At 60.3% G+C, this 23,224-nt stretch overlaps 4 protein-coding genes across 4 annotated transcripts; 1 reads left to right on the forward strand and 3 right to left on the reverse strand.

The window, feature by feature from the left end:
- The first annotated feature begins 7,588 nt into the window (after nt 1-7,588).
- On the forward strand, nt 7,589-10,062 carry PSMB6 (proteasome 20S subunit beta 6). Its single transcript, XM_054295011.1, has 6 exons — nt 7,589-7,692; nt 8,188-8,255; nt 8,496-8,627; nt 8,714-8,843; nt 9,253-9,397; nt 9,860-10,062. The coding sequence occupies exons 1-6, from the start codon at nt 7,603-7,605 to the stop codon at nt 9,994-9,996; spliced, it is 702 nt and encodes a 233-aa protein (XP_054150986.1). The 5' UTR covers nt 7,589-7,602; the 3' UTR covers nt 9,997-10,062.
- Nucleotides 10,063-10,128: 66 nt separating this feature from the next.
- On the reverse strand, nt 10,129-13,778 carry SLC25A11 (solute carrier family 25 member 11). The gene is made up of 8 exons (XM_054295008.1): nt 13,574-13,778; nt 12,776-12,928; nt 12,391-12,597; nt 12,213-12,303; nt 11,634-11,724; nt 11,433-11,532; nt 11,280-11,331; nt 10,129-10,858 (listed from the first exon to the last, which is right to left on the reverse strand). The coding sequence occupies exons 1-8, from the start codon at nt 13,648-13,650 to the stop codon at nt 10,703-10,705; spliced, it is 927 nt and encodes a 308-aa protein (XP_054150983.1). The 5' UTR covers nt 13,651-13,778; the 3' UTR covers nt 10,129-10,702.
- Nucleotides 13,779-15,609: 1,831 nt separating this feature from the next.
- On the reverse strand, nt 15,610-18,373 carry PFN1 (profilin 1). Its single transcript, XM_054295012.1, has 3 exons — nt 18,224-18,373; nt 16,598-16,790; nt 15,610-15,851 (listed from the first exon to the last, which is right to left on the reverse strand). The coding sequence occupies exons 1-3, from the start codon at nt 18,353-18,355 to the stop codon at nt 15,754-15,756; spliced, it is 423 nt and encodes a 140-aa protein (XP_054150987.1). The 5' UTR covers nt 18,356-18,373; the 3' UTR covers nt 15,610-15,753.
- Nucleotides 18,374-20,919: 2,546 nt separating this feature from the next.
- SPAG7 (sperm associated antigen 7) lies at nt 20,920-23,161 on the reverse strand. Its single transcript, XM_054295010.1, has 7 exons — nt 22,999-23,161; nt 22,580-22,647; nt 22,400-22,488; nt 22,102-22,186; nt 21,858-21,947; nt 21,386-21,542; nt 20,920-21,050 (listed from the first exon to the last, which is right to left on the reverse strand). The coding sequence occupies exons 1-7, from the start codon at nt 23,156-23,158 to the stop codon at nt 20,920-20,922; spliced, it is 780 nt and encodes a 259-aa protein (XP_054150985.1). The 5' UTR covers nt 23,159-23,161.
- Nucleotides 23,162-23,224: the final 63 nt, after the last annotated feature.

Genomic DNA, 23,224 nt, shown 5'->3' on the forward strand with positions numbered 1-23,224 from the left:
ACGGCCGGTTTTACGACAGGTTTTTCTTGCCCATCTTGAGGTTTTTTTCCTCTATTTTTTTCGGGGTTTTTTTCTTGCCCGTCTTGGGGGCTTTTTTCCGGCTTTTTTCCTGTTTTTTTTTTTTTTTCTTTGTTTTTTCTGGTGCATCTTCGGTTTTTTTTCTGGGATTCTTTTTGCCCATCTTGGGTTTTTTTTTCTTGGGTTTTTTTGGGTTTTTCTTGTCCATCTTGGGGGGGTTTTTTTTTAGCTTTTTTTCCTGGGTTTAGTCTAGCTCCTCCTGAGGTTTTTTCCCTGGGATTGTTCTGGGTTTTTTCTTGATTTTTTCTTGCCCATCTTGAAGTTTTTTTCCTGGGTTTTTGTGGGGTTTTTTTGTTGCCCATCTTGGGGTTTTTCCTGCATTTTTTCTGGGTTTTTCTTGCCCATCTTGGGTTTTTTTACTGGGTTTTTTTGGGTCTTTTCTAGCTTATCTTGGGGTATTGTTCTGGGTTTTTACTAGGCCAGGACCAAAAAAAAAAAAAGGAAAAAAACAGCCAGGGTGGAAGGCACCTGGGGATTTCTTATTCTCAATTTAACAATGAGTTGCAAAACCTGAAAAGCAAAAGTCATATACACAAGGTTAAATCCAGTCAGCATGCACTCACACACGCAGAAACGAGCAGACAGACACAGCCACATGCTCTCACACACACTCACATACTCCTTCCACTTGCATGCTCGCTGTGGCCCTTACCTGAGATGCTGAAGAAGGTGCTTTGACACATCTTCTGGCTGCCGCTCCTTGAGGTAAATGGCAGATCCTGGGGAAATCAGCAGCCTCGGGGACCTGTGAGATGACAGGAAGGGTCAACAAGTGGCTATCTGACAGCTAGGACTTGTCCCCACTCTGGACTGATAAATTTTCTACCCAAAATTCCACAAAACACAGATGAACAGTAAAGTTGTTATAACTGTTCTACCTAACTGTGACTACAGGCCAGGGCAGGGCAGCTCCGATCATAAGTGGTACAGTGGAAGTACACACACTATAAGCTGATGCATACAGTGCAAGTGTACATAGAGTGTAAGTACACACAATATAAGGCGACATGCTGACATACATGTAAGTACAAACAATATAAGGCGATGCACTTACAGACAGTATAAGCCAGCATAGGTACATGCAATGTAAGTACATACAGTATAAGCCAACATGGGTATATACAGTATAAGCCAGCATAGGTACATGCAATGTAAGTACATACAGTGTAAGCCAATATAGGAACATACAATATAAACCACAACTTAAGATAACTCTCTGGAAGATTACTTACTGAGCCATATACCCTTGGAGAAGATGGAATCTATAGAACTACTGCAGTCACGTGAGGAGGGTGTAAGATGCTCCCTCTAGAAGTCCAAGAAAATGGAAAAAAAGGCACTACCAAAGCTGGTAGTGAAAAGGAAGATGGATGAGAACATCTTGTCCCTGTGAGACATTCCTGTCTCAAAGAGAAAAAATGTAAAGATGCTGGAATAAGGGATATCTGGAAAGGAATGTGAGTAGAACACGGCCTATGTGGCACAGAAGAGTGCTGATAAAGCATCAAGATGTAACAAAAGCCTGTGACGTGGAAGACAATGGACACAGACTACGTAACACAGACACCATAACATAGACACAGATGACATAACACAGAGAAAAGTTGCTACTGCTTGGCACTTTCCCCTTAGGGACCCGAGAGGCCTAGCGCAAGATGAGCCACAGGCCGATGAGGCCAAGGGAAAGGAAGCCCTATGATGACAGCACGTGATGATGAAATGTAGCGCATTAAAGGAAGTTAGGGCCAAAGCAGTTAAGAGGATGCCCAAGAGGCTCAGCAAGCCTAGAGAAGGAAGCGGACTGCCGGGTGACCGTGGCTATAGCTCTGGACCTGAAGGCGAGCTCCTCGGGGGAAAGAGCCGTGAAGATGCCGAGTCGAGGAAGGCTGACGACGCAAAGTTCATGACACTGTGGAGATCGGTCAGAACTGCCCTGCCCGGCAAAGGCTCTGGTGAGGCTGAGGAGAAACCCTCTCCCTTTACTTCCAGGGAGCCCGTCCCACTACAGACCTCTCCGCTAAGCTGACATCAGATTGCCTTCTGTGATAGGAAAGGCTTTCCCCCTTCTCCCAACCACTGGCCCCGACACTTAGCTTTTGGAAGACGAGCGGACAAAAGCCATCGTCAGTCAGACAGGGACATTGAGATGTTCTCAATGTGTGTGCTTTCGGTGCTGCCACTTCCAAGCTGTGGCTACAAGCCTCCTCAGGGTACCGAAGGCAAAACAGAAAATGTGACTATTGCCCTCAAAAAAAGTAATCCCCAGGACTCCTCCGCACCCCTGCCCCAGCTCACCTCAAGTCTTGATTTGACTCTGGAGGCTGCCCAGAAGGTACCTGCAAAAAGAAAAGGGACACGTTTAGCATGCTGCTGCATAACGCTCGCCTATGAGTCAGCCTGCCTAAACCCCGAGTCACCTGCCCTCCTCTGTTCCTTGGCATGCCTAGGGCAGCGACAGCACCTGCAAAGAAACAAAGCAGAAAAGCATGCTGAGATACTGTGAAAACACAACCTCCCAACCCTGACAAGTATGCCACACCAATACCTTAAGCTTGCACCCACCTGGCATGGGCATGCTGGGCTAGGATAGATGGCAAGAAGAAAATCTAAAATAAAAAGAAGAATAATACATACTTAGAGCAGCACCAAAAACTGAGACCTCAGAAATAACAACAGCTTCGGTACCCTACTCAATGCTCACCTTGCCCACTCAGCCTTGACAGCTGCTCTCTGCCTTGACTTCCTAAAAATAAAGACAAAGAGCAGAGCTGAAACAGCCACCATTTATGCTTCCTCTGCAGAGACAAACACTGACTGACCTGCACGGGGGAATCCCCTCACCCGGGATGGGTGGCTCTGCCCTGGATTTTATCCTTCTGCAACTAAAAGAAAGTTAGGATGAAAGTCAAAGGGCTGCAGGATACCTTATGGGCTCCAGATATCCAGTGTCCATCTACAAATCCCATCTAGAGTCCACCTGCACCCCACATTACAAATTCCAAGTCCCCGGGACTTCTCCTATTGCCCCAGGCTATGCGGCAGGGCAGAGCAGCCCCGGCACAAATGTGTGCTGACACTCGTGACACAGGACAGACAGGATGTGACAAACAAAGGGCACAAGACACAGACAGAAATCTCTTTGCAAGGAAAACGGCTGCCAGGACTGAGAGAATGCAAAAGGAGATGACCAAGGTGAGACCGACGGTGAGCTGATGAGGCTCAGAGAACCCTGGTGGAAGAAGATGCTAACTGAATGATTTCTTCCAAGAACTGCAAAGATTGATGCCTAGGTATCCTATGGTCAGAATCCTCTCCCTAACCTCACATTCTTACAAGTCCTAGTCCACCATAATGGATCCAGGTGGGGCAGAGCTGTCCATACAGCTCAGAACAAGACCTGACAAGACACCTGACTGGATGCTTCCAAAGAGAGATGGAAGTCTGATGCCTGTCTGAGCTCCCGAGTCAAAAGTTCTATGGCCTGGGTGCCAGGCCAAGGAATGCAGAGATCACAGATGCTAACAATGATGCCAAGGTTTCTGACAGACCCCTCAAAGGGCTAAGGTAAAAGACATGAGATACACAAACAACAAAAAATACACAAAAGACAAGTGACATGAGACACACCGGGACTGCTCTGCCCTGCTGCGCACCTCAGCACTGTGACCAAAACTGAGACTTTGCTGTTATGGGGCCTAAGGGGCCACTTCATGAAAAACACCCCCCTCCAAATTGGACTCAAAAACCCCTCCCAGTAATTCCCAACCAGCACCATGCCTTCATCCCCTCTGTGGGTCGTAGCCCTCTACTTATCTCTCAGACATCTGGGGATGCCAGTCTGTCTCAGGTGCAAAAAAAGACCTCCTCGTCAGCTGGGAAGGTCCTGCTCTTACTGGGCTGGTGTCTCTCAGACAGCTAGATTAAAGAGAACCAAACATCAGTGCCTGATCTTGGCACCGCATCGGCCAAAACCCCACCACTCTGCTACTCACCGCGCTCCTAAGAAGGCCCAGAACCTCCTAACCCTGACCCTCTGCCACACATGGAATGCATCTGCACCTGAAAGAAAGTTAGAACATATGTCAAACACGTGCAGGATAACTCACAAGCTGCAAACAACTTATGTCAATCTAGGCATAGCATCTAGAGCCCAAGTACAGCCCACATTACTAATTTCAACTCCCCAGGCTTGTCTTATTGCAACAGGCTATGGCAGCAGGGCAGAGCAGCTCCGGCACAAATGTGTGCAGACACCCGTGACACAGAGCGTGACAAACAGGGGGACATTAAACACAACACATTATGCTTGTGGTGAGGGTCTCGAGGGGAGAAGGCAAAAGGGACCCCAAAGAAATACTAGGTAACACAGTACACCGGACAACACGACACAGACCAGAGCTGTTCTGCACTGCCTGAAAGCTGCCATCAAAAGTAGAGCCTCTCCCTTTAGCTGTCCTAAGAGGCCCTTGCAGAAGATTGCTTTTCCCTCTGCTCATTTTTAAATCTGCCCCAAAAACTCCCAACCCACTACTCTCCCATCATCCCATCTCCAAGCCATGACCCCCAACTTATCTTTTGGATGATGGGAATCCACGTTGCACCTGAAATGAGTCTGCCTTGGAGGGCCCCGTGATGGCCTGTGAGCCTCTCGTTCAGCTACAATGAGGAAAACCAAAACCAAAGTGTGAGTCCAGAGTTATGTGGGCCAAATCCGAGCCAGTCAGCTACTTGCCCTCTCCTGAGTGTGCCTGGCTCCTTCCGGCTCCAGCTTCACCCTGATTCCAAGGCTGTGGCCTTTATTAGGAGTGGCACCTGGGTTAGAGAAAGGCAAAGTTAAATGGCATTCCTGTGAGTGTCATGGATGACCTTGTGTGCTCTAAGACACGGGAATGCCTCTGCTTGGCTTTGAAAAGCCTTGTGTGGTGGGCCCTCAAATAAACCAATAAACACCCTTTCTCACCCTGCTGCCTGCAAACCTTCCCCCGCCCACAATAACTCCTAGCTGGATACCTGCTCACCCTCAGTCTCCTAATCACAATCCTCAACTCACCTGAAGCCTCAATCTCAAACATCATCTTAGACACTGGGCAGATCCCTCTTATGACATGATCAGTCTGCTGAAAAAAGTGTTGTGTTTGACACAACTTGGAAGTTCAGGGAGTTGCACTCCTCAGAAACCAAAAAAAAACAACAAAAAAAAGTCCAAAAAACACACAAAAACAAAACAAAACAAAAAATCCCACAAAACCCCCCCAAAACCAAAAAAAAACCCAAAAATCCCCCCAAAAAAACCCCAAAAATAAGACAAAACAAAAAGAAAACCAAAATACCCCCCAAAAAAACAAAAAACCCACAAAAAAAAAACCCACAGAGCAAAATCAAAAATTACAAAAGCACCTTACCACTCCTCAATATGCAATCCAAAATCACAAGCTTAAATCCTCCCTGTATTCCATGCTGTTTTCTTCACAGAATCTTCCAAGCCTCTGTTGCTTTAGATGCCCAGAAACACCTGCTGAAAACAAGCTGAGATGAGCAGAAAGAGCCTCTTCACTGAAATGAGAGGAGAGCTCTTACCCCAGCACATCCCAGAGAGGGAATGAAGCCCCTCAGCCACGGCTGGGGTTCATATACCCCTGATGGTGCCCGCCTCTCGTTCCCATGGCACCCAGGAAAAGGGAGGGGGCGAATCCCACTGGGTATAAAAGCCCTCAGCGCAGCTGCAGCTGTTTAGCTCCTCTGACTCAAATTCAAGGGCAGTAAAGGGCTTGTTGTTGAAGAAAATTCTTCAGAAAAATAACAGCACTTTCTGTTTTGTAGCAACTACTTGGATCAAAAGGGCAGAAAACTGGTAAGAAATAAAACTTTCTGTTTAGGTAGCATAGCTATATAAATTGGGTAATTTGCTGTTAACTTACATAATTATTCCTTGGTGATTGCTAAGTAGTACATCAAGTAGTACATCAGTACTTTGTGTGACTAAGTCGTGTGGAGAAGAATACCAATGATGTAAATAGTCTAAGTCTCCTTGGAACTCCTAATTAGGCCTATGTACATTATAAACAAAAATAAGAAAACAAAAAATCTCCTGGGCACTGTAAGGGTTAAGTACATGCCAGGCTCACCCTTCTCTAAGATAGCTGGTACAAAGGTAAAGAAAGAAGCGCCCAGAAATGAATATTTAAATCCTTAAAATGCTGAAAAAGACACAGCTTCCTTCAAGTGAACCCATAAAAATGAGAAACCAGGGCAGTTAGCTCCGCTGAAACTGATAAAATGGCAAATAAACCAATTCTGCCCTTTAATTTATTCTCCAAAAATATTGTGAAAAGAAGGGCTCTCCTCAATTTAAATCCCTCCAGCAATGAAAAAAGAGAAAATTTTCCCTCAATCAAAACCCTTAACAATGAGGGACAGCTGGGGAAGGTTTGCAGGAGGCACTTAAGACTCACAATGCAGCCTGACTTTGCGTTGGTGGCAGCTTGTGTCTGGGAGACACCCGGTGCAATGCACAATTTTCAGCATGCAGCCAGCCACTCTGGACCACAGGCCCCTGAACACCAGTGCTGGCCCTTTTCCCTGGCAAACAAAACTAACTGGTCCAGGTTCCTGATGGCAGATTGCAGGAGACACCTGGCACTGTCAAACCAGCCCGAGTTGGCACAGGTGCCAGCTTTGGTCTGGGAAGCATCCTGTGTATTGCAGAATTTCAGGAGCCAGCCAGCCTCTCCGGGCCACGGGCCCCGAACAGCAATGCTGGCCCTTTTCCTTTTGCCCCTAGCCCTCAGGCTCTGTCCGTGCCCCTCAAGGCCCCTTCAGCTGCCTCTCAGCTCTTTGTGTGACCCTTAATCCCTCTCCTTTGCCCCTCAGCCCCCAGCTTCTCGGTGTCACCTTCCAGCTGCCCCTGCCACCCCCAGCATCTCTGTGTGTCACCCACTGTCCCCTCTCCCTGCTCCTCCCTCAGCTCCCAGCCTCTGCCACCCTCAAGCCTTGGGGTAACTGCCTGGATCTGCTGGAAGGGTTCTGGGGCTTTCCTACCATGAGGGTACACCTGTACCCTAACCCTACCTGGTACCCAGTGTCCTTTGCACCCCTAACCCTTAAAATGCTGAAAAACTCAGAGCTTCCTTCAAGTGAACCCCTTAACACGAGGAAATGGCGCGGTTTTTCTTTGGAGCTTTGTTCCGTGCCCAGGTGCAACCGAGCACGTTTCAACCATCCTTCCTTGAGAGACCCCCCCTGGGAATTCCCCCCTCAGCAACTTAAGTGTGCCCAGGTAACCCCCAACAACAGCAGCAACCGCCGCCTCTGCAGCGGTCAGATGGCGGGTTAATCACGGCTTGGGGCGCGGGGGAAACAGCAGTGTGTTATTTCCGAGGAGAAGCGGCAGAGTTTTATTCCCAAGGAGAGGCGCGATCGCCACGGCGGCCGACCGCAATATCCCCCCCTACTGCCGTGACGCTGCCGTAAAGGACCGAGCCAAGCCCGCCGCCCCGGCCGCGCCGCCGTAAAGCGCGGCGGAAGATGGCGGCGGTGACGGTGTGGGAGCCGCGGGCCGGGCCGGGCCCCGCCGGGCTGCACCCGGAATGGACGGCGGAGCCCGTCAGCACCGGCGTGAGTGCGGCGGGGAGACACTCCTGGACGGCTGCGGAGTCGCCTTGGGGGCGTTATGGGCCAGGAGAAGCGTCGTGAGGCGGAGGGGGCGCGTGTGGGGCAGAGGGTCTCCGGCGTGCGGCTCAGGGGGGAATTGGGGCTGGGGGAGCAGAGCGCCCCGAGGAGTGCGGGAAGGGTAATGTGGAAGCAGAGAGAACTCCCTAGAGAGGGGGGCACGGGGTGGTTCCTCTGGGAATTGGGGCTGGGGGAGCAGAGCTCCCTGAGGAGTGCGGAAAGGGGAATTTGGGTCAGAGGGACCCCCTGGAGAGGGGGGCACAGGGGGGCTCCTCTGGGGAGGGGAGAACTGCTGTGGGGCCGGGAGTTCTTAGGGAAGACGATTTCTGTGGGGCACGGGTTGGTTTCTGTGTGGTGGGGCTGGATCTGCCGTGGGGCAGGGGGTTTCTGTGAGGCTGGGGGTCTCAGCGCAGCCCCTTCCCTCCCCTCCCTTCTCCCCAGACCACCATCATGGCCGTGGAGTTCGATGGAGGTGTCGTGATAGGGGCCGACTCCAGAACCACTACCGGGTGAGTGCTGTGATGCAATCAGTGACGTCACGAGGGTCTGGGACCACATCATGGGGCTGTCACTCTTGTCAGGGTGTCACTGTGATGCCACCTTGGGTGGCTCTCCTGGGCCTGTCGCTGTGGTGCCACCTCCAGCAGCTGGGCGGCTCTCCTGATGGCACCACCACCGTGTCCCCAGGGCCTGTCACTGTGGTGCCACCTCCAGTAGCTCTCCCAGTGACACCACCCCCGTGTCCCCAGGGCCTACATCGCCAACCGTGTGACGGACAAACTGACGCCTGTCCACGACCGCATCTTCTGCTGCCGCTCGGGCTCGGCGGCCGACACGCAGGCGGTGGCCGACGCCGTGGCCTACCAGCTGGCCTTCCACAGGTACCCCCACGGGTCCCGGGGCGCGGGGCAGGGCCGGGAGGCCTGGGGGAGGTGGCCCCAGCCCCACACCCGGCCCTGCCCCGCAGCGTGGAGCTGGAGGAGCCGCCGCGGGTGCGCACGGCCGCACGCCTCTTCCAGCAGAGCTGCTACCGCTACCGTGAGGAGCTGAGCGCCGGCATCATCGTGGCAGGCTGGGACCCGCGCCGGGGGGGACAGGTGGGCTGCCTTTTCTGCCCCAGCGTGTCCCCTTTTCTGCCCTGCAGCATTCCCCTCTCTTCCTTGGCACAGCCCCTTTTCTGCCCCAGAATGTCCCCTTTTCTGCCTTGCGTCATTCTCCTTTCTGCCCCGGCCCGTCCCCTTTTCTGCCCCAGAATGTCCCCTTTTCTGCCCTGCAGCATTCCCCTTTCTGCCCTGGAATGTCATTTTTTTTCCACCCTGTAGGCCCCCCTTTTTGTCCCATAACCCCCTGTTCTCCCCACAGCCCCCCCCCCCTCTGCCCCATAACCCCGTGTTTTCCCTTTCTGCCCCATAACCCCCAGTTCTCCCTACAGCCTCCCCCTCCTTTCTGCCCCACAGGCCCTTCCTTTGCCCCACAGCACATTAGAGCCCCCTCTGTGCCCCCCAGGTGTACGTGGTGCCCATGGGAGGGCTCCTCCTGCGCCAGCCCTTCGCCGTGGGGGGCTCAGGCAGCTCCTACATCTATGGATTCCTGGATGCCACGTTCCAGCCTGGCATGAGCCGCTCCCAGTGCCAGGAATTCGTCGCCCGTGGTGGGTTTTGGGGCATTTTGGGGAATTTGGATATGGGGAAGGGTCGTGAGAGGGGGCCTGGGGTCCTGGAAGGGGATTTGGGGGCACAGAGGAGTTTGGCTGGCATTGAGGGATTTGGGCTTGTCCTGGGAGGGGATTTTGGGGACATGGAGGGTTTGGGGGACCCTGGAAGAGGATTTGGGGGCACAGAGAAGAGTTTGGCTGGCACTAAGGGGTGTCCTGGGAGGAGATGTTGGGGACATGGAGTGGATTTTGGGGACCCTGGAAGAGAATTTGGGGGCACCGTGTCAGTTTGGCTGACACTTAGGGGTTTGGGCTTGTCCTGGGAGGGGATTTCAGGGACATGGAGGGGATTTTGGGGATATGGAGGGCTTGGGGGACCCTGGAAGGGGATTTGGGGGCAGTGCTGAGGGGATCTGGGAACAGAGGCAGTTTGGGGGGTGCTGACCTGTGCTCCCCCAGGCCTGGCCCTGGCAATGGTGAGGGATGGCTCCAGCGGGGGTGTCATCAGGCTGGCAGCCATCACAGAGGAGGGGGTGGAACGGACAGTCCTGGCTGGATCAGACCTGCCCTGGGGTGACGGTGGCCCCGCTGTGTGAGGGTGAGCCCCCCCCAGGACCCCCCAGTTTGGTGTGGGGACACAATAAACAGCTCTGCTGAATGTTGCTGGGGTGTGCCTTTGGGGTCCCCTGGTGTCAGCCTGTCCCTGGCAGAGATAAATCACCCCCCGGTGTTTGTGGGTCTTGCTTTAATTACATGATCACGATCCATGATTCGTTAATGAAGCACAGGGTAGATGGGGGAGGGAGGGGGGAAATTTTGGGAGGCTCCTGCCCCACACTGTGACCTTGATATTGGCTGGTAACAAAACCCCCAGAGGGGTGGGAAGGGGAGCACAGGGGGAGGGCACCTGCAGTCCTTAGAGAGGGCTGCCCCACAGGGACAAGGCATCCCCTGGTGTCCCCATGGGAGGGATCCAGCACCTCTGCATCAGGTCCAGGGCCCCTTCACAGGGCCCCAGGGATCCCTACAGCCCTAAGGAGTGGGTCCTGCACCCCTACAGGGCCCAAGACCCCTCCATAGGGCCCCAGGACCACTTCATAGCCTTGATATGGGGGTGGTCAGGCAATGCCTGCAGAGCCACCTCCCCCCCCATCCCCTGGTGGTGTGTGGGGGGGGGTCAAGCACCCCCACAGCACCTGAGGGAGAAGTCAGACACCCCCAAAACCCCTTCAGTGGGGGTCAAGTGCCCCTGGAGAGCCCACGGGATGGGGTCAGATGCCCCCGACCCCCCCCCCGGGGGTGTCAGGCAGTGAGGAAGAGCCGCTGGTACCACTTGTTCATCTGCTCAAGGAAGATGAAGGTGAGCACGGTGTGGGGGCCCAGGCGGGCGTAGTAGGGGGTGAAGCCCTTCCAGAGGCTGAAGAAGCCCTCGTAGCGCACCACCTTCAGCAGCACGTCCTGCAGGAGGGGCAGAGTGTCAGGGGAGCCCCCTAAAAAAATAATCCAGGGATGCCCTTCCATAGGAAGGATGGGAAACTTCCTTGGAATAACATGGACACTGTCAAAATTATGGGGAATCCTCCCAAAATTATGAGAAACTTTCCAAAAATGCCAGGGATTCCCCCTAGAAAATAATGGGGAAGCTTCCCAAAATGCCAGGGGAGCTCCCCAAAATTATGGGCATCTCCTCAAAATGGCCTGAATTTCTCCCCCCCACCTCCAATGACAGAGAAAACACCCCCAAAATGGTGTGGAACCCCCCCAGTTGTGAAAGGGAATTCCCAAAATCCTAGAGGAGCCCCCTCCCAAATTAAAGGGGGCCTAAAGAAGCTCCCCTCTAAATTAAAGGGGGGTCCCAAATGGTGTCACCCTCACTCACCAGCCCGTTGCGGTACTCGGGTTTCCCATCTATTGTCCTCATGTTCTGGATCCTGTCGGGCAGAATTTGAGGGTTAAACAGGAGGTGTTTGGGGTGTCCGACCTGTGGGTATCTAATGGGGAGAAGGGGACCCCCCCCCAGCAATGCACCCACCGGGTCTTGACGATGTCCACGGGCATGGAGGCAGCCGTGGTCACCAGCCCACTGATCATGCTGGCGCAGAAGTGGCACAGGATGTCGTCACGGAAATGCCCTGGGGGCACCCCAAAACATCAAAGGGGAACGGTGGGGAGGGGAGGAGAGTGCACTGGGATTTAGGATTCCCCCACAGTCAGACCCTCCCCCTGAACTCACCGGAGTCCAGCAAGAATTGTTTGGATTGGGAGTAGGAGGCGAGCTGGGCGGCGTTGACCACCACAGCACGGGCCATGGTGGGGATGCAGCCCTGGGGGAAAAGGATGTGTGGGTAAGCAGTGCCCCCAGACCCCCCACAGACCATTATCTGCCCCCTCACCACAGTGGGGACACAGTCCTAGGGGAAAATGGAGTGTTTGGGTAAGTTGTGCACCCCCAGACCCCCCACATCAGTCCACAGAGCCCCTCAGCACAGTGGGGACACAGCCCTGGGGTGGCACATGGCACTTTGGGGGACCCCAATGCCCCTCCCCAGAGCAGGGGGACACAGCACTGGGGGACAACAGCGTGTTTAGGTGAGTCCTGTGCACCCCCAGACCTCACCACAGAACCTCCCCTGCATTCCCACTCCCTCCCTAGACCATGATCTCCCCCCTCACCACAGTGGGGTACAGCCCTGGTGTGGCACATGGCACTTTGGGGGACCCCAATGCCCCTCCCCAGAGCACGGGGACACCCCCAGCATCCCCGGGGAGGCAGCAGGGGGGTCGTGGCAGGGGTCCCACAGCCCCCACTTACCCTCCACAGCGTGAACACCCCCTCCTCCCTCGCCATCCTCACGAGGGCGTCGAACACGTTGTGGTACCCACGGCGCTCGCCGGGGGGTAGCCTGGGATTTGGGGCAAAAAAAGGTGATTTTGGTCAAAAAAGCAGACACAGGGGGCTGCAGGTATGTTCAGGAGGGCTGGGGGCGTACCTGCCATCAGCTGTCATGCGAATGAGCGCCACCTCAGCCGGGGTCCCCACGAAAGCCCCCGCAGCCCCCGCGGTCATGCCCATGGCTGCTTTGGCCAGGAAGGGAGGGGGGGTCCCGTCAGCCCCCCCAAAACGCTCCAGGAGGACGCTGTAGATGCCCAGGCGGGTGGTGGTGTAGGTGGCCTGGCGTAGCAGCCCCGCCGACAGCCTGGGGGGGACACGGGGAATGGCAGGAGAGGGGGGCAGGAAAGAGCTCGAGGCTGGCAGGTGCTTGGGGTTTTGGGTGGGGGGGCTGTATCCCATGGAGGTGATCAGCAACCCCCTGCAGCATGGGAGTGACTCCCAGGGGGTCTGGGGGTTCAGGGGTGTTCTGGGGGGCCCCATACCCGGTGTAGATGCCCCTCAGCCCCTCGTGGCGCAGAATGGAGCCCAGGGCGTGCAGGGATGTCCGGTACTCCCGCCCCTTGGCCCCAGCCCCGCTCAGCTGCATCCGGTTCTTCACCAGGTCCAGGGGCTGCACGAACACCGTGGCCCCCATCCTGAAGGAAAAGAGGGTCAAGTAGGGCCCCAAAAATTACTCACAGCCCCCAAAACCCACCCACAGTCCTCTCGGGGGAAACCTGGGGGAATGAGGAAGCCTGAAGAAGTTTTGGGGATCTATGGCGGGGATTTGAAGGGAGCTGGATGGAATTTCGGATTTTGGAGAAGGGTTGATTAGTGATGGGAGGGTTGGGTCAGTCTGAAGGGGGTCTGGGGAGGACTTGAGGGGCACAGGAGGAATTTTGGAGAGGCTCCGGGGGAAAATTATGGGAAGTTAAAGGGTCTGGGGGGGGCTTAAAGGGTTAGGAGGGGCACAGAAGAGATTTCCGGGGAGGCTCTGGGGGGCAGTGATGGGACGTTAAAGGCTTTGGGGGGGGCTGAGGGGTTAGGAGGGGCACAGAAGAGATTTGGGGGAGGATCGAGCGGTTCTGAAGGGGGTTTGGGGAGCACTCGAGGGGCACAGAAGGGATTGGGGGGAGGCTCTGGGGAGCAGTGATGGGAAGTTCAAGGGCCTGAGGGGGCTGAGGGGTTAGGAGGGGCACCGGGGTTGCTTTGTGGGCGCTCTGAAGGCTCTGGCAGGGGGGGTTCTCGGTTTGGGAGTGCGGTATCCTGAATCTGGGGGATATGGGGGGGGGGGCTCTCACCCGGCCAGGCCGCCGAAAAGAAACTTGACGGATTTCGGGGAGGTCTTGGGCCTCTCCGCCGCCGGTACCGCCGCCATCTCGGCCGGGCCGTGGTACCGTGGGTGTCGCGGGGTCCGGTCCCGGGGGGCGTCTCGGGGTCCGGTCCCGGGGAGGTTTCGGGGTCCGGTCCGGGGTCCGGCACCGGCGGCGCCCCAAGGTGACTCGGGGGGGGCGCGGCGCCAGTGCGCCTGCGCGGGGCGCGTGCGCGCCGCCCTGGGCTGGGGGCCCCGCGCAGGGAGCGCGGCTGGGCGGGAAGCTCCGCCTCTAAAGGGGGGCGTGTTCTGTGCTCTCGCCTCTCATTGATGGAGCGCTTTTAGGCGGGAAGGGGAGTTCTTCGGTAAGCGACGGGTTTGGCTGGGGCGGAGTAGCCCCGCCCCTCTCTCGCGAGAGTTCGCCAGCTTGAGGGGTGCCGGCGGCGGCGGGAGGGAGCGGTGGCCGGCGCCTCACGAACTCGGTCCCGCCGCTGCTCTGCGCTCTGGGGCGATGCCTGTCCCGTGCTGTTCCAGCCGGTGAGTGTTGGGTAGGGGGTACTGGTGCGGGCTGGACGATATTGGGAAGCGTTTGGGACACTGGAGGGCGCTGTCAGGTACTGGAAGGCTCTGTGGCTGTGAGGGGAAGCGCTTGGTACGCTGGGGATCACTGGGAGGCGCCTGCAGTGCACTGGGAGTCACTGGGAGGCACTATGGTGTCATTGCGTGGCATATTTGGGTCACTGTGGGGCAGTGAAGGATGTCTGGCTGTACTGGGGGCGATCTTGCGTGCATGAGTCAGCACTTGGGTCACTCCGAGTCCCCCTACTCATGCTGGCACATCCCGCTGACCTCTACTGCTGGATTTAACTGGGAGTCACTGGTGAGGTGCTGGGTACTGCACGCCACTCCCTCCCCAGCGCTTCCATTCTCCTCCAGCCCCCCCAGTTTCGGGGTACACCTGAGGTGTTGGGGACACCAGGGGGCACACGGTGGCATGGATGACACAGGTGACATCTTACAGGTGTCACAGGTGACAGAATCACTGGGACATGGCGTGGGAGGGGGGCAAGGACACTGTCCTGAAGGGGGGACACAGGAGGGGGGCAAGGACACAGTCCTGCAGGATGCAGGGGTGCCATGGCCCTACAGTGGTGGGGTGACGGTGTGCCCCCACCTCACAGCCATGGGGGTCACTTCACAGCAGGGGTAAAGGCACGGTGGGAACCCCCCACACCTGGGTGAGGGGACAGGACAGTCCCATCTGCCCCACAGCCCAATCTGATACCCCAAATCTGCCCCAATTCCCGCCGTGGGGCAGCCGCGGGCCCTTCCCCCGTTCCCGTGAGTCACACGGGGGGGTGAGGGCGGAGAGCAGGAAGCGCCGGAGCCGCCACATTGCCCTTATAAGGCCTCGACTCGACGGCACCACCCCACAGAGCCTTCCCACACCCCCTTCCCACATCCCCATCCCCACCCCACACGCCTTCCTCACCAACCCTCCCCATCTCCCCCTGCCCCAGTCCATCCCCCACATCGACCCATCCCAGCACCTCCCCAACCCCCACCTCTGCCCCCCACCACCCCCTGAACACCTGGGGGGAAAGGCCCTGCCCCACAACCTGCCAGAATACCTAGGGTTCCTGACCCCCAATTCCCCACTGCCCTTTCTGTTCCCCCTATATGTCCCCCAGCCCCCTTGTTCCATCCTACCACCCCCCAAATATCCCCCACCCCCCTTTATTCCATCCTACACCCCCCATCTGACCTCCCCTCGCTGCCAGCGCAGCCTGCCCCACAAGTGCAGCCCTCCAATAAAGCCTCTGCCCCATAACTTTGCTTTCTGAGAGTCGGGGGGTGGCGGGGAGGGCCCCGTGGGGCGGCAGCTGCGGCGTCACCCCCGCCCCAGCCTGGACTTTGTCCCCCCAGGGCATGGCAGCACCCTTGGACCCGGGCACCCGCCCTGGGCGGAGGCAGAGCCGCACCCCAAAGCTCCCCGCCACCCCAAAAGCCCCGAGGCACAGGGATCCCCACAAGGGCACTTTATTGCTGCCGGCAGTGGGGATCATCGGGGGGCGGGCAGGGGGAGGGGGACGGGGTCCTGCTGGTCCCTGGCTGGTCCCTGTGGGTCCCTGGCGGGTCCCTGGGGGTCCCGGGGTGGCCCCCAGCCCCTCAGTACTGGCTGCGCCGCAGGTGGTTGGCCATCTCGTAGCATTTCTTGTTGACGCAGCCGCCGTGCACGCCCTCCTTGCCCATGGCCAGCACGATGGCTGCAGAAATGGGGACATGGTGGGGGTCACCACGAGGCTCCCCATACCCCGAGACAGACAGATGGGGGGGGCAAAAGGGCAGGGATGAAGGAATGGCAGGAGTCAGCACAGGGTAGGTTGTGGGGATCTGGGTCAAAGGGGAGAAGGGGACAAGGTTGGGGTCACCCCAAGGCTCCCCAGACAGACAGGGCAGGGGTGGAGGGATGGCAGGAGTTAGCACGGGGTAATTTGTAGGTCAAAGGGGAGGGGGACAGGAACGGCAAGCAGGGCAGGGGTGACAGAGGTGACAGGGCAGGTGACGTGGCTGTGCAGGGGAGAGGACACAGGGTGGTACTGGGGGAGGGGGGGGGCACCTGGGGAGTGACAAGAGCGGGGAGTGACAAGAGCTGGGAGTGACACGGGGTGACACTGTGATGGCATAAAACACATGGGAGGCTTGGGGTCATGGGGGGTGACAGGGACTGGAAGGACAGGAGGTTACATGGGGTGACAGGGAGGTGACACAGGGTGACAGGGAGGTGGGCACGAGGTGACATGGGGTGACAGAGGTGGGGGGCAGTGACACAGGAACTGGTTAGGTGACACCGGGTGACAGGGAGGTGGGCAGGGGTGACATGGGGCAGTTGCAAGGGTGACGGGGCAGTGGCAGGGGCGGCAGGGGGCAGTTTCAGGGGTGACAGGGGCCAGCAGCAGGGGTGACAAGGGGCAGTTTCAGGGGTGACAGGGTCAGCAGCAGGGTCCCTCACTCTTGTTGGTGATGGCAGCCGTGATGTTGTAGGTGGGCGCTCCAGCAGCCCCCTTGGTGCGCAGGTCCATGCTGTGCTCGCCCTCCACCAGCAGCGAGTCGCGGATGACGGAGCAGCGCAGCCCCCCCAGCGTCAGCCCCTGCACCAGCAGCGGGCCCCGCTCGGGGCCCACCAGCGCCGCCACCTCCGCTGGCTGTGGGGACAGGGGTCAGCAACGGAGCCCGGACCCCCAAACCACGCGTGGGGAACCGCCAGAAACAGAGCTCGTACCCCCAGAGCCACCCGTGAGGAACTGCTGTAGCCCCCCTGATCACAGCCTGTCACTTTGCAGAGGTGGGGACAGGCCAAGGGGACCCCCAAAGACCCAGACCCAGGGATCCCCAAACCCCCAAAGCCTGGATGGGGTGGGGACAGGTCAGGGGAACCCCAAAGACCCTCACCCAGGGACCCTCCAAAGCCAAAGCCCCGGGCAGGGCCCCTGCAGGGCGCTCGGCAAACAGGGACTCTCATAACTCCCACTCCATGACCATAAAAGGGACCCAGGTGTCCCGGGACCCCCGTGACTCCCGCCAAAGACCCCATGAGAGAACCCTGATCCCCGACGGGTCCCCACAAGAGGGCCCGAGCATCCAGGGATCCCCCAAACCTCCCCAAACTCGGGACCCTCCAAGGGCAGCACTCGGGACCCTCCAAGCCCTCCAAGGCCAGCACTTCCACCCGCTGCTGCCACGGGGAAGAACAGGTCACGAACCCCAAAAGCAGCCCCGCAGGAACCCCAGAAAGGAGCCCTAAAGCGAACAGCCCCGGGACCCCACACCGAACCCAGACACCCCCACCGAGACCCGGGGGACCCCAATGAGCCCCGACTACGTCCCTGGGGTGCCCCCCCCATCCCGGGGACCCCCGTAACTCCCCCGTGACCCCAGACAGGGACCAGAGCTCGGTAGCCCCCGCTTTCCCACCATGGGCTTCCCCAAATTTCTCCCCTCCCCCCAAATTTCCGTGGGGGGAAGTGGGGAGGGGGGGAGGGGGGTGCGCGCGCGCCGCCCCTCCCCCACAGGAAGCCCCGGCCGCCCCTCCTCCACCGGGAAGTGGCCGCATTCCGCGCATTTTTAGAGGGTTTTTAAGTGAGGAGGGGTTCCTCCACATCCCCACCTCCCCCTCCACGAGACCCCCGCCGTCCGCTCCCGGCAGAGCCATAAAAGCGACAGGAACCGGGGACGGAGGTCGCCGGAGCACGTGGTGCTCGCCCATCCCCCCCTTCCCCGCCCAACTGCGACCCCCCGAAACGCTCGGAGCGGGGTTGAGGAGGGGGCTGCCCCTCCGCTGGGCCCCTCCCCGGCCTGCAGGGCCCCCCCGGTACCGGCCTTCTCCCGGTACCAGCACCGTGGGCAGCGCCCGAGCCCCCCCCCCCCCCCCCATCCCCCGCCCCGCCGCGCTCCACGCTGGCGCTTTTGCGTTTTTCTCCCTTTTTTGTCCTTCTCGGAGCCCGTCGCGGGAGGGGTGGGGGGGTCAGCCCCGCCTCTCAGAGGCCGCCGGGTCCCCCCGCCCTCCGCGCGCTTGGGCGGGAAACGCCTCAGCGCGCTGCCCCCCCCCCCCCCGGCCCTGCCGGCGCCCGCCGCTCACCGTGATATTGGCGAAGGTCTTGCCGGGGGCGGCGGCCCAGACGGCAGGGGTGTCGCGATAGCCGACGATAGCGGCATCCTGGCAGGTGCCGTCCGCTAGCAGCGTCTCCACGTAGGGCGCCCACCCGCTCATGGCGGCGGCGGGGCGGGCGGGTGGGGCGCGGGGGGCGGGGCCTTCCGCGGGGGGGCGGGGCTTTCGGCGGGGAAAGGGGCGGGCTTTTCGCTGGGCGCCTGCGCGGTGCGGTCGAGGCGCGGCGGCGGCGGAGGACCGGCGGCGGCGCCGCGCGGCGGTTTTCATAGGGGCCGCAGGGGGCGGGGCTCAAGGGGGCGGGGCTAAAGGGGGCAGAGCCAAGGGCCGGAACGTCCCGCGTGCCGCCGAGGGCGCGCGCCGCTTTGGGGGGGGTGGGGGGGGGGGAATGGAGGGGCTTTTTATTGCGACCCTCCCCTCACTATCGGGACATCTCCCGCCCATTGCGCCCCCCGGCGATGGCCCGGCCCGCGCCGTTACCGTGATCCCGGCGCTCCCGTTCCCCGCGAGCCCTTGCCCCGGTGCGCCCGCCGCCCCCCCTCAATCCAGACCCTTCCTATTCTGCATCCCGCGATTATCACGATACATCGAAATTCGAACCCTCCCTCAGTATCCCGGAGCTCGCTTCCGTAAATCGGATCCCCCCCATTATCGCGACCCACACCCTTTATTGTGCCCCCTCTTCCCTGTTATTCCGACCCCCTCCCTCGCTATCGCGACACCCCCACGGGTTTCGTGACCCCCCCAGACTGATAACGAATCCCTCGTTATTGCGCCTCCTCCCTGTATATCGCGATTCCCGGTTATTCCGTGATACACACACGCCCTTATCGCGACACCACGCCCCGCTCTGGGCCTCTCGAGGGGGTCGCTGGGGGGGGGGGGGGAGGTCGCGACAGCTCGGTGTGAGTCGGGGGGCGCGGGACCCCCGCCCCTCCCCCCGCGGGGCTCAGTTTGAGTCAGACCCAGGCGGGACTTTCCGGGGGGAGGGGCAGCGGTTTCACTTCCTGCCCCGGGGTGGGGGAGGGGCTCGGCGGTTGAGGACGGGGAAAGCGGAGGGGGGGGGGGGACCGAGGAGCTCGGGATCATCTCTCCTCCCGCGAGGGGGGCCGAGGGTACCGGGACCCCCAGAACGGGGCTGGGGCGGAGGTCGAGGCCTCGTGGGGTGCCCCTTCCATCCCCACCACAAAAGGACCGGCCCCGCCCCCCCCCTCCGGCGAGAACTTCCCCGAGAAGTGGTCAAAGCCACTGCCCCTCCTCCACTGTGGGGCCCATGGGGCTCAGCTCCCCCCTCCCCCACCCCTGGGACTCCTTAGGGGCTGAGCTCCCCCCCCCAAAAGGACCTTTTGCACCCCCAAAATCGTGAGCCCCCCCGCCCTGGCTTGCTCCCTCCCCTCTGGGGCTGCTGTTCCCCCCAGCGCCTTCGGGCGGCGCTGCAGCCCCCCCGGCTGGGGGTCGCGTTATCCTTTGAGGGGGGCTAAAAACAGTCCAAGACCCGGGGGCGACACGTGGGGACCCCCTCAAGTGGCTCCGCCCCTTTTCTCCCTGCTCCGGCGGGGGCTGAATGGGACCCCGGTCCCCTCCGGGGGGGGCAGCACCTGGTGGGAAGGGCCCGAATCCCCCCGGGCCCCTCTGGGTGTCCCGGGAATTGAGGGGGGTCTGGGGTCGCTGAGGGTCCCCCGTGGGATGGGGGGGAGGGCTTGGGGTCAGCTCAGGGCACTGGACATGGGGGGTTCTCCCCATTTTTGGGCACGGTCTTTGGGGTCCAGGGTTGGGCTGGGACCCCCAGGACTTTGGCCTTGACCCCGGGGCCCCCCAAATCTACCCAGGAGACCCCGGATTCCCACGGGAATCTCAGAGATTTGTTCACAGCCAAGGGGCAGGGAGGGTGCTGGGGTGAGGGGCGGTCCTGGGGGTGTGCAGGGGGCTCAGGGTTGTGGTGACACGCTCAGGAGTGTTGGGGACACGGAGGGCCCCAGGGCAGGAGGTGATGGGGTTTTGGGGTCACATCACGAATTTCTGGTAATTGCAGAAAAGTCAGTGGGGGAAGGGTGGGAAAGGGCAGGAGGTGGAGGGGGGGCACCAGGGTCCCTCTGCCCGTGGAAGGAGAGGGATTTGGAGGGGTGGTCTTGGGGCCCGGATGCCCATGGACCCTTGGCTAAGGTGCATCCAAGTGTGAGGTCTCGGGAAGGATCTGGGGCCGGGACACCCCAGGGATGGAACTGGGAGGCAGGAGAGTGACACCGAGCAGGATGAGGAGGCACTGCAGGCCACTGAGACGGAACTGGGAGGGCCTCTGATGGAACTGGGAGGCCAAGCTGGGAGGGCACAAAACCCCCCAGGGCCAAGTTGGGGGGCACAAAACCCCCCAAGGCCAAGAAGGAGGGAGAAGGTCATCCTGCCCCCCCACCAAGGGGCTCCCTACACCCCAAAAACCTTTGTAAAGTACCAGGAGCTCCTGACCCATGCTTTTTCTGGGGAGTGGGATACACACACACACAATCTGGGATGTGGGGGTGCCCCCCTCCCAAAAACCGCCCCGCCAAAGCAGACACGGGCACCATGACAGGAGAATGAGGCTCTTTATCACCCCCTCTGCGAGCCCCATACCCCTCCCCCCGCTGTTAAATACCCCTGGGAGGGGGTCAGCCCCCCCACCCCTCCCCCCATTACACACAGGGCCCCCCCGCGCCCCCCCCGGCCCCCCCCTCATCCTCCGCCTGCCGCAGGCGCTTCTTGGCCCGGATCTCGTTCATGGCCTCCTCGATGGAGCGCGTGTCCCTCTTGTTGGCCACGGGCACTGGGGGCACAGCAGGGACCCTCAGAGACCCCCCGGACACCCCAAATCCCCCAGAGACCCCTCTTGTTGGCCACAGGCATTGGGGGCACAGCAGGGACCCTCAGAGACCCCCAGACACCCCTGCACAGCACAGGTGTTTGGGGAAAGGACCAGACACCCAGAACCCCCCCAGAGACCCCCCCAAGCCCCCCAGAGACCCCCAGGACCTCCACGGGACCCCGCTTGTTGGCCATGGGCACTGTGGGCACGGGAGGGACCCTCAGCGACCCCCCCAGCCCCCCCAGGCTGCCCAAGCCCCATGGATACCCCCAGGAGCCCCCAGACCCCCCTCTCACCACAGCCGTAGGCCTTGTTGGCCTCCATGGTGCGGGCGGCGGCCTTGGCGGCCTCGCAGCCAATCAGGTGCCGGTATTTGTCCTTGTAATCGTTGGGGGGGCCCGGGGGGGCGGGGCCAGACTCAAGCTCCGCCTCCTCCTGCTGTGCCGCCAGGTCCTGCAGGTGAGCAGTCAGCAACAAGCCCCGCCCACGAGGGCCACACCCACTGAGCCCACACCACACCCAGGTAAGCCCTTCCCCCATCATACCTACATGCCCTGCCCACCTGGCCACACCCTGCTGGGCCCTGCCCATATCCCAGTTAAACCCCACCCACACTAAGCCCCGCCTACCCGGGCCACACCCACCAAGCCCATGCCCCACCCATAACCCCTCCCTCCATCACCCATACATGCCCCACTCACGTGGCCACGCCCTGCTGAGCCCCACCCATATCCCAGTTAAACCCCACCCACTCTAAGCCCCGCCTACCCGGAGGCGGCGCCGCTCCTCGGCCCGGGCCGGGTCCCACTCCTCCCCCCGCCGGTACGCCTCCAGCTCCTCGTCCGAGGGTGCGAACTCCTGGGGGGGACGGGGACACCAGGGGGAACAGCGGGGTCACCGGGGCTCTGTCACCTCCCCTGGAACCCCGAGGGGACAGCCAGCACCCAGGGGGGACACCCAGGGGGGACACCGGGCCCTGTCCCCTCCAGCACACCCCCCAGCCGTCCCCCACCTTCTTGAACACCATCACGTAGCGGCTGTCCTCGTCGTCCCCGAAGGAGAACGATGTCAGCCCGGCCACCTCAGCCACGTCATGCCTGAGGGGACAGCGGGGAGCTGCTGGCACTGGGGGGCCCTGGGGGGGTCCCTGCCCTCCCCAGCTGCCCCAGTACACCCTCAGTGTCCCCAGTGCCCTCCCAGTGCCCCCAGTATGCCCCCAGTACCGCCCCAGTGTCCCCCCACTACTCCCTCAGTGCCCTCCCAGTACCTCCAGTGCCTCCCCAGTTCCTCCCAGTTTCCCCAGTGCTCACAGGATGCTCCTCTCGATCTTGGTCATGGGCTGGAAGCGGCGTCGGGGCTCCCCCGTGGCCTGGATGAACTGGGACACCTCCTGCTCCATCTGGGGACACACGGACAGGGCAGGGGGGATGCACGGACAGGGCAGGGGAGCCCTCCAAAATGCCCCAGCAATGCACAGCCCCTCCACTCACCCTCTTCCTGAACTCGACTTTCTGGCGCTTCTCCTGCTCCTGCAGCTTCTTCATGCGAGCGGCTTGTTCTGGGGGGAACAGGGGGGGTCACGGAGAGGGGAACCCCAAAAACACATCAGGGGACCCCCAAAACCTCAGGGGACCCCCAAAAAACTCTCGGGGGGCGGAAGGGCCGGGGCCTGCGGTGGGCGTGGCCTGCAACCAACAGCGCCACACGGGGACATGGCGGGGGCGTGGCCAGACGGCCCCCGCTGTCAATCAGCACCGCGAGGGCGTGCCAATGGCGCTGGGGGCGGGGCCTCGCCTGAGGGCGGGCGCCGGGGGTGGGGGGGGGTTCTGAGGGCGAAAGGCCGGGACGCGCCGCTCCCCGCCCAGAGCCGCTGCCCCGGAGCCTCCGCGCCCTCCCTGGCCCTGCTGACCCCGCGCCCGGCGCCGCGTCTCGCCGTCGGCCGCGGCGGGCGGCCGCTCCATGGAGTTGAGGATGGAGCCCAGCAAGTCCAGCTCCGCCATCTTGCGACGGGGCGAAGCGTAACGTCGCCGCCGCGCGCGGGACACGTCCCCGGCGTCCGCCTGCGTCATCACGTCCGGGGACGTAGAAGGGGCCTGGGCGGAGCGAGGAACGGGCGTGGCAGGCCAGAGGACGTG

The sequence above is a fragment of the Melozone crissalis genome, unplaced genomic scaffold, assembly GCF_028551555.1.
Source record: "Melozone crissalis strain CALT ecotype California unplaced genomic scaffold, PUWL_Pcris_2 ptg000462l_1, whole genome shotgun sequence".
In the NCBI taxonomy this organism is placed as follows: Eukaryota; Metazoa; Chordata; class Aves; order Passeriformes; family Passerellidae; genus Melozone; species Melozone crissalis.